The 10,558-nt window shown below is 37.3% G+C and overlaps 1 protein-coding gene across 3 annotated transcripts in view; it reads right to left on the minus strand.

Annotated features, from left to right (window-relative positions):
* pds5a (PDS5 cohesin associated factor A) overlaps nucleotides 1–10,067 on the minus strand; it is a 36,596-nt gene extending 26,529 nt beyond the window's left edge. Inside the window, exons 1-2 of one of the 3 annotated variants that reach the window (XM_067405089.1) lie at nucleotides 9,930–10,067; nucleotides 9,037–9,198 (exon numbers count right to left, since the gene is read on the minus strand). In XM_067405089.1, coding sequence (XP_067261190.1) covers nucleotides 9,037–9,162 — 126 coding nt within the window. In that variant the 5' untranslated portion in view covers nucleotides 9,163–9,198; nucleotides 9,930–10,067. The other 2 variants (XM_067405092.1, XM_067405091.1) reach the window with 2 other exon arrangements.
* Nucleotides 10,068–10,558: the final 491 nt, after the last annotated feature.

A 10,558-nucleotide genomic window follows, 5' to 3' on the forward strand; every position in this document is an offset into this window, starting at 1 on the left:
GGTCAAAATTACAGTTTCAGTGCACCTTCAAATGGCTTTAAAAAGATACCAGACGACGGGTAAGGGTCTTATCTAGTGAAATGATTGGTCATTTTCTAAAAAAAAAAAAAAATTCACATGTATATGCTTTATAAACATAAATGATCGCCTTGCAAGTGCTTCATCATTCCGCCTTCCATATTCTTCAAAAAGCTTACACTGTATGTCCTACGCCTTCCCTATTCTACTTATGGGAAAAAACTGAACTGGCGCGCGTTCATTCCACAAGTTGAATAGGGAAGGCGTAGGACAAGGCGATCATGTGTGTTTATAAAGCATAGACATTTGTATTTTTTTTTTAAGAAAATGACTGATTGTTTTGCTAGATAAGACCCTTATTCCTCGTCTGGTATCGTTTAAAGCCCTTTGAAGCTGCACTAAAACAAATTTTGATCTTCAGTCGTCTGGAGTCCATTGAAGTCCACTATGAGAATAATCCTGATATGTTTTCATCAAAAACCTTAATTTCTTTTCGACTGAAGAAAGAAGGAAATGGACATCTTGGATGACATGGGGGTGAGTAAATTATCAGGAAAATTTTATTTGAAAGTGGACTAATCCTTTAAAGGGGTCATGAATTGAGAAATCATCTTTTCCTTAAACTTTTGATATATAAGAGGTCATCGTACTATAAAAATATCCTGCAAGTTTCAGAACTGAAAACATCCTTGTTAGTCCAATAAAAGCTTTTATTGACATCAAGTCCATAGAACGACTGATCCTGGAATGTGCCAATAAATAGGTGTAGTGTTGTCACGGTACCAAAATTCAAGTAGTCGGTACCAATACCAGTAAAAATGTATGGTTCTCTGTACCAATTTCAGTACCACAGGAAAATCTGTTGGAACTATTTTACTATTTTATTTAACTAGCCTATTTTTAAAAACATTAAACATGATGGTAATCATACATATAAATATATGGAGCGTGTGTGTATATTTTTGTGCGTGTATATAAACCTCAATGAAAAAAATTTTGAAATATAAAAAAAATAAATAGGCCTAAACAAATGCTCAAACATCATCATTTCACCATTTTGAAACAGACATGCGTGTTTTTCTTAGCTATTCCTTCAGTGAAACGACACACTACAACCTGTAAAACTATGAAATAAATATCAGTAAATAATGGAAACCTAAATAATAAGAAAGTGAAGTATTATTCTAAAAAAATATTTGTTTTTTATTTCCACACAATGATGTGTCATATAGCCTACCGCTCTGCGCTTTGAGAGGGATGTGGGACACGAGCAGAAAAGAGACCATTTCTTTTTAATAATATCTTCATGTTATCTGCTGATGTTACAAGCAACTGACACTTATTGTAAAAGGTCTGAAGAGCTAGTTTTATCTTCAGACATTCAGGCTATGTTTGAGGCTGATGCCAGAGAAAGCGAAACTACATCACAGGTGTGTGAAACGCGCTTTACAAATAAACTAAATGCGTCTTATAAAGTCTAATAAGAAGCACAAACTGTTAAATAGAAATGGATGCGCAAGCAAAAAGGTTTGTCATACAGTGTTTTTTCTAAAGAATGCAAATATAATAGGGGTGTAACGGTACACGTATTTGTACCGAACCGTTTCGGTACAGGTCTTTCGGTATGGTGCACGTGTGTACCGAAGCATTACATTGCAACCAATATTCACCACCAATAACCGCAATAAGCTCTGCGTTTTGTTACTTTCGATAAGAAACAAAGTGTCATCCTTCAAATGATGTCCACGAAATCATGAAGTTTAAACAGAAAATGCCATTTTGACGTGCTTTGATGTGGGCTGACAGATCACTGTACAGGCGCCTCAGTTCAACCGGCAGCGCGAGCGCGGAGCGCAAGTGAATGTGTTCATCTCTTCCTCCTTAGTACTAGTTACAGAATAAACATGAAAGAACATCTGAAGGTATGTTGCAAGATTCAGTACAACTTACTGAAACGGTCATATCTCATGTAATCGCTCATTCAGTGTTTCAACCATGGAAAGACATCAATGAAAGCGTCCGTATTCAACAATATGTCATGATGCATTTACCTCAGAAAAGCCATTCAGTGTTCACAGCTTGTTAGTTCGCTAGAGAAATGAACTCTTTCGCTTAATATATGCACTGTATTAGCCAATATATTCATTATTTTACTTAATCTTTTAGTGATATCCTGATTAGGCGATTTAATGTATGTTTAAATAAATCTCATGTTAAAATAACAGCCACTGTGTAGAAATGATTATATTTCAACAACGAATTGGAGTAAAAACATTTAGAAGTTAATGCAAAAACTGCCTTAGGTGCAGCTTACAGGTTTGCATACAATTTGTTATTTGAGTGTTGATTATTTTATCTAAAAATAAAAAGCAATTGAATTTAGGCTAATAGTTTGGGCTTCTTTCAAGTTAGGGCTCCCTACATAGTTTATAGCATTAGCAGAGATAATTTTTTTTATCCTTAAGAAACTTTAAGTTTTAATTTAATTTAATATATTTAAAGACAAAAACACAATTTGTTCAGTAAACCTCTGTTTAATAATAAAAAAAGCTATTTTATGTTTAGTCTTCTCTCCACCTGCTGTACCGAAAACTGTACCGAACCGTGACTTCAAAACCGAGGTACGTACCGAACCGTGAGTTTTGTGTACCGTTACACCCCTAAAATATAATAGGCCTAATTAAAAGCGAACCAAAGGACGAAACATTTATAATCACCTGTGTGAGTGAAGATTTTGGAAAAGAAACAGATATTCCACGTTCAGTGGAATTACTAATGGAATATTGTTAAATTCTCTGCTAATCGGGTGGCCAGATCGTGATTCGCAAAACAGAATACAAAGGCGATAAAGCTTAAATGTATGACGTACCTCTCTCATTCGACATGAACCAAAATGTTTCCATGGCTGCAAAGTCACATTTAATTGCTAACCTATTAGCCTATTTCTTCTATAAACAAAGCTTTGTGCTTCACTCATGTAATATTCACGTAAAATACTGGCACAGCCCTATCAGTGGGTACCGAATATACCCTGATACTCGGTACTCCCGGTACTACAGAAATACTGGTATCACCACATTTACTATATTTCAGTACCGACTTGGTACCGAAGTACCAGTACTTGACAACACCAGATAGGTGAAACGCTGCCTTCGCAGAAGAAAAATCAACACCTACTTTTCATTATTCACTTTTCATCATTGCAACGTTAGCCCCGCCCATTGGCATGTTAGTGAAATGAGGAGGAGAGAAGAGCGATACAAGAGGACAAAAATAACATTACCTTTCAAAGGATCCTTATGCTAGGAATATGCTTATTTATGGTTATTTCAACAATGTGAATGTCTCAGTTGAGTTTTATTTCCATTTGGTATTTCACTGTGGATTCTTTGGTAAATCAATCACATTTTGGCGCAGGTTTTGCAAACAGACTCTTACGATATGGACTTGACAGTAATGCAACAACATGTAAGTAACTGAGTTACTCCTACTGTTCTAATGCCTGATCTAATATGTAATTATTGAACAAACCCTTTAATTCCATTTGCGATAATATTGTGATATGATAAAAAAATATCTTTTTTAACCGCAAAGGTGATATTTAAAGCAGTCTGCAGAGGAAGGATCAACTTGGCATGCGACGCATATAGGCTTGACCGACAGTAAAAGAACAGTTTAGCCTATGTTTAAAGGCACAATCTGTCCATTTTTTTGCAGTAAAATATCCAAAAACCACTAGGCCATTGTTATATATTTTGTTCAGTTGAGTACTTACAAAATCCCAAAAGTTTCCAACTATTTGTAAATCATGAGAAAAGACGTCAGACCTCAGACGTCTATCTGTGAATTACAATGGCAATTGTGGGCTTCATTGCATAGGATGCACTGTGAGAAACATGCGCTGTTATTCTTTGCAGTGTACGGTCTCAACCGCCGCTATTTTCATCACAAATGCTCTATGAAGGCATCATTTATGACGTTTGGAATGCAGTGGGCTTATATATTAATGGGAAACTCACTGACAGAAGTTAATTCAAATGCTTGCGTGAGCTTTGTGAAGAGAGCTCACGCATGCGGCTATGTGTGACTGTGAAAGCGGTTAAATATACTTCATCTCAAAATGGTTTTATGATGCGAAATTAATGTAAACAGTCAGTTATGTCTTAAGGGATTAGACAGGACAAACCACTTATATTTCAAAAGAGATCTGTGCATTAGTGTGAATGCAGCTTATTAGTACTCCTACTGTCTATGATGCGATCAGTAATAAACAACAGTAAAGATTAGACTCTTGAACTCTTGAATGGAAAACACTCATATACTCTGCAATATATACATCTGTTACAATAATTATTACTCTTTGTTAATGTTAGTAAATAAAAATACAACAGTTCATTGTAAGTTCAGGTCCATTAAATATAATATTAACAGAAACAACTTTTGATTTTTAAAATGTATTGGTAAATGTTGAAATTAACATTAAGATAAATAAATGATTTAGAAGCATTTTTACTGTTAAAGTTAATTAGTTAACTAGTTAATTAGTTATTAGTTAACTAATATTAACATCAGAACATTTTCAAACATTACCTAAAATAAATAGCCTATTAAGATTTTTAAAGGTGCAATAGGGGATTCTCTAATGACAGAAACATTTTTTTTGTTATACTGGTTAAAAGTCTCCTCATATCCTGATAGCAATCACAATGATAATCGGTCTAAGCATATTTTTATAATCATCATCTGTGGAAGGCGTATGACATAAAATGTAAATCCAAACATTATATTCAGTCCGAATTAAATAATACAATGTACTACCTGCCTGTCAACATATGTTTTTACATACCCTCGTGCACCTCGTTTGCGCAGACATCATATGTCATCAGCGCATTTCATGCTATGCAGAGTTTATACAGACAGACATCAATAACAGAGCACAGCAAACAAACAGCAGCAACCCTTTACAGTTCCTACCGAATCAAAACAACAAGCGTATGCTGCCTTCTAGGGCTGTTTCGAATGCCATTTTTTGAGCTTCGAAGCTTAGGTGGCAATCAATATCGAATAGGGCTGCACGATTAATCGCATGCTATTCTCACGCGCATTTCGTCAGTAAAGCCGGTTCCCTGATTACCGCTAAATCGCCATCACCTGTTTTTAAACGGAGCGCCTTTTAATAGATGGAGCCGTAGTTCACGGACAAGCCACGCAATATCGCGTTCATTATCGCAGGCGATTCATCTGCGATATGAACGCGATATTGCGTGGCTTTTCAGTGATCTACGGCTCTGTCTATTAAATGCCGCTTCATTTGAAAGCAGGTGATGGCGATTTAGCGGTAATCAGGGAACCGGCTTTACTGACGAAATGCGCGTGAGAATAGCATGCGATTAATCGTGCAGCCCTAATATCGAATATTCGAAGCTTCGGTGGGTGGGGCTAAATATATAATAATAGTGTCGGTTTGCATTTGTATCATCTTTCACGACTTCACGTTTCACTCTTCGGCATCGTAAATATGTTGCGGCAGACCCAGTGGAGTGCAGTGTTGCATTTGGTGCAATATGATCAGGTGGCACACATTCTTTAAATATTAATAAACATTTAATAATCTTTTAAATAGAACAGTTTCCGGTACGCATTACACGGGCAGGTTTATGCTCCGAAAACGGACAGTGCACAAGTGATCCAAAACACAAAGTCTGTTGAGAGCAAGAACTTTAATAAGGTATTAATAACGAACATTTCTTTAAAACAAATGAATCCCAAAACAGAAATTAAATTAGTAACACACAGTGATTTCAATGAACTGTAATAAATAAAGAACATGGTAGCAAGCTTATAAACAGTTGAATAAGAATAAATGAATTGTTTTTAAAATGACACAAAATGTAATATCTATTACAATTAGTTTTATTCTATATAAGGGATTTATTTTGTCTTATGAGTGAGAATGAGTCCGCGACGGAAGTCACGTGTTGAAAAAAAAAAAAAAAAAGAATATTCGAATCTCAAAACTGAAAATCGAATGCCACCCCACCGAACGAATATTCGAATATTCGATTATTCTAGTACAGCCCTACTGCCTTCATGCCATAATTACCATAATTAAGCGATGGCAACCTGTGACGTTCTGCGTTGGTCTGGTTTGACACTCAACTTGCTTCTACTGAACCCTGGTGCATTTTTGCAGGCATCCTGTTTTATTAATTTGGTACTATTATGTGCAGCAGAGTAAATGACACTTGGTTTTAAGCCTATTGTATGTGCTGTATAATGTGGGCTCAGTATTGGCTGGCTCCTGCATCAGCATCACACGCATGTGTCGTGTTGCTCACGTGACCAGAGCTGGCCAATACTGAGTTGCCGTTCGGATATAAACACTGAAGTTCTGCAACGAGTAGTATAGCAGTATGACAGGGGACAGACGAATTTGTTGATAAAGTACTTATTTGTGTTTTGCTTTTGCACAAAAAAAGTATCCTCGCTTCGTAAGTTTGAACCACTGTAGTCATGTTGATAGTTTTAACAATGGCTTTAGTACCTTTCTGGACCTCAAAAAGGTGCAATGTCGTTGCTGCCTATGTGTGGATCAGATACCCTCGGATTTCATCAAAAATATCTTAATTTGTGTTCCGAAGACAAAGGTCATACAGGTTTGGGACACATGAGGGCGAGTATTTAATGACAGGAATGTCATTTTTTGGGTGAACTAACCCTTTAATGTTATTTTTAAAATGAGAAATCACTGCTTATTCAGAATTTTTACAGAATGCAGTTTCATTTTTTTCTGTCTGCAGAACAAAATGAATAGCCTAAAACAATTAACTTGCAATGTTAACTTGTTTACGTTCATTATTATTGTAATGTTATGTGCTTTGAGACATGAGGTAGTTTAACTCCATCTCTTGTGACACTTTGCCGAGAGCAGCTGTGTGTGTGTGTGTGTGTGTGTGTGTGTGTGTGTGTGTGTGTGTGTGTGTGTGTGTGTGTGTGTGTGTGTGTGTGTGTGTGTGTGTGTGTGTATTCAAGTGTTTTGGAGGAGGCATGGCTTTGGACAGTGCTCTCAAGGAAGGGTGTGATCATATGCTTTCAATGCTAGCAGGCTAACATTAGCATTTCCCAGATCACCTACTGCACCTTGAGGTATTAAGTATTTAAGTATTTGGCATTGTGATGAACACAATAGCAAATATAAAAATATAAACTGGTGTTTATTTAGCACGTCTCCATCATGCTTCTCATGCACGTTGCCGTTTACATCAGTGTGCAAATGCCTCTTTGATGCAGCGTACAGGCAATGTTATAAATTTTAACCAGTTTTGACAACACTACCTCTGCATCTGTTTTCAGGCCTTCCTGCTTAGCTCTCTCCAGCGCTGGAAAGCTTTTCTAATATTAATGCGGGTCCTAAAGTGCTTGCCCAGTCATAAACCTTCATTCCAGTGATATTCTTTTGAGCTTTATGTATTGTGTCTTATCTCTCTTTCTGCGTTTTTTTTCTTTCAAATCTCCCACTTGCTCATTCTGTCTCCTCGACCGTCATACTCACCCTAATGCTGACAAGTTACGTTTGCTGTTGATGTCCACCCGACTAACTTCCAAACAGTGTTGAAAAAATACATAGCCCACCTTTAAAAACGCATTCTAAAAATCTAAATAATTCATGATAAGTAATTATTCACAGTATTCTGAAGTATATATCAACAATAGCACGATACATTGTATAACCATATATAGGCACATGTCTAATGTAGGCAACACAAACCAAACTCTTTCAGGCCTCAGCTACAACTAGTGTTTGAGGGCGAGTCAAAGTAAAAGTTCACGGGCATCCAATGTAGACTGTAGGCATTATGCAAATTTGTTATAATCTGACATAGGTTTGTGCAGAAAGTAAGGCAGGAATTACTGACTTGTTTCAGAATAGTTCAGAATAGTTTTTCTTTTGGGACACCGTAACTTCAATGGTTGTGTATTTCGATCTTTTGAAACTTTGCAGACCTTTTACATTCACAAATAGCTATCTTACTAACTACTTGAAAGGGAATATCCGAAAAAGCATAACAGGGACACATTGAGACATGTACTTTTATTGAGCCATCTTTAACTGCATTCAATTTGAGTGCAAACAAATTGATTACATTAATTTTGGCTTCTGTAAAAAGAGAAACTGATTATTTTAATCATGTTAGCAATAATTTGTTTCAGATAAAATCTCTAGATTAAAAACAAGTTTAAAAGAAAAACAACAACAACAACCCGATGCATTTGTAAATCTTTGTGGCTGCTTTCTGGTTAAAGGGTCAAAAAAAAGTCCAACATCAAATCAATTAGTCTTACAACAAACTGCACTGTGTTTTAGGGGTTGTAATAAAAATGCTCTCAAGCCGAAATACTTGGGGATCTTATTTGGTTAAACTTGCATAAAAATGAGTTGCTAACTTGCCCACCTCCACATCTCAAATAATATTCACTAGATACAGCTTGACTCCCTCTTTCAATGCAACACTATGGGATTTTTTCAGTTTTATCATCTGTCAAGCAAGAAAGTCTCCAAGGTGCAAGTCTGATCAAAATAAGTTATGAAGCCTCTATGCTCAAAGCCCTAACTCATTGCATGGCCAATAGGAATATAATGGTTGCATTCATTGTACATTATTAGAGTACTATTGGAACACTTACACTCACCGAGGCATCCGTTTATGAATCAAAAGTGGATTTAACTAGTACTAAACTAGGCTCACAGCTGGTGTGTTACAGGAAATGTCTATGTCATCAGTACAGTACAGACATGGCAACCTAAGCTTATCAATTAATCTAATAACTTCTTCATTAGGGGATATTAAAAGTTACATAGATAACACTTAACAGATCAATCCTTGAAGTATGCGTATGCATTACTGTTTTCCAATAAAGCATCTAATTGGGTTTTAAATAAATGTAAAATAAACTCAAATTCAATATTTTCATTCCAGTGATTTGATTGCATTTGTCACAGCCACCATTGGCTCTTACCTTAAGTCGTTTGACGACTTCATCGTTGCTGATCTTATCAGTGATCTCTTTGACACCCAGTGGGTAGATGATCTTTCCGTCCCCCGCTGGTCTTTGCTGCTGAGGCTGCTGCGGGAACTCCATCATCCTTCTCCAGACAGACAGACGGTCCTCTACTGGCCTCTATAGGCAACAACACTAAAGTTCAGCACACAAACCCACCACACCACCACAAAAACACTAAAATACACCTTATGTACTTCAGCCTCCTGCTGTCTGGGCGTGTAGTTAAGCCCCTCAAAACCGCCGAATGACAACAAAACCTTACAGGCGACAGTTTGAGTGAAAATCCTGAATAAACGCACGAAGCTAATGAAGCTAATAGCAACACTAGCCCGAGAGCTAACGAGACCCGCTCCGCTACCGCGCTTTTACTCTAAAACGCGTTACTATCTAGGCATTTAAAGTTCTCCTGATAAGGGTCTCCACATATTATGCACGTTCAGACATAACCACACAACTTGGACAATAAGGTATCGTTTAAAAGCACCTCAGAGAGTAAAAGAGCTCTTTGAGCGGCTAATGGCCTAGCCGTCAGCTCCAGGCCTCAAACTATTCAACAAACATCCAGCCAACACTCACATTTACCTTTTAAAATCACAACCCGCCGGTTCCTGTTACCTCAAAAGCATTTATCCCATATCTCTCACTCGACACTACTCCATTGCGGCCGTTATCCTAACTTTAGACGGTAGGAAATCTGAAATGTTTACTTGTTTTCTCTGTATAAGTTCACTCAGCGAGGCAAACAGCGACCACCAACTTCATCATGCCACACAAACTGTGTGAATTAAACTCCCTCGAGCGACCCCAGCCGCCTCACAACCGCTTACAAACAATTCCCCGGTCATTACCTCACAGACAAGTCGTTGTTTTAATTCATGAGTCAGGCTCGGGTTCGGGTTTGGGTGTTTTTTTTAGTTTCGGGCACAAAGCTCCGTCTTTTTCATTCAGGGCTGTGTGAACGTCCTCGCGTGGAAAGTGGAGGCGCAGCGACCCCGTTGGCTGAAAGTCGGTATAGCGGGGCACCGATGGAGGGAGAAACGTTACCGTAAATATTAGAAAACAAACGCCTTTGGTTCTTTGTTTAGTCAAAGAACTTGGCACTGAACTTAGTTTACCGTAAATATTAGAAAATAAAAGCCCCTACATATAGCGCGTCAGCCTCTGAATGTGTACTTTACAACAGTACTTGTTTGCAATTACATTCACCCTACAAATTAGTGAAAAATAACAGTGTACACTGAAGTGTGAGAATGTCAAGAGTGAAAAGTATTTATTTATTTATTTTCTTATTCACATTCCCTTGCATAATTGTATTGTTTTGTACATACGTATTTTGCATATTTTGTTTATCTGGAAGCCTCACCAAGACTTGTTTAAAATGAGGCGTCGGAAAACACCCAATACTCAATGCTTACTTAGCAGTATTTCTCAGATTCTTCCATGTAGTTTTGGTGTCATTCTGTTTCCATCCACTGGA

Source organism: Chanodichthys erythropterus, chromosome 12, assembly GCF_024489055.1.
Source record: "Chanodichthys erythropterus isolate Z2021 chromosome 12, ASM2448905v1, whole genome shotgun sequence".
In the NCBI taxonomy this organism is placed as follows: domain Eukaryota; kingdom Metazoa; phylum Chordata; class Actinopteri; order Cypriniformes; family Xenocyprididae; genus Chanodichthys; species Chanodichthys erythropterus.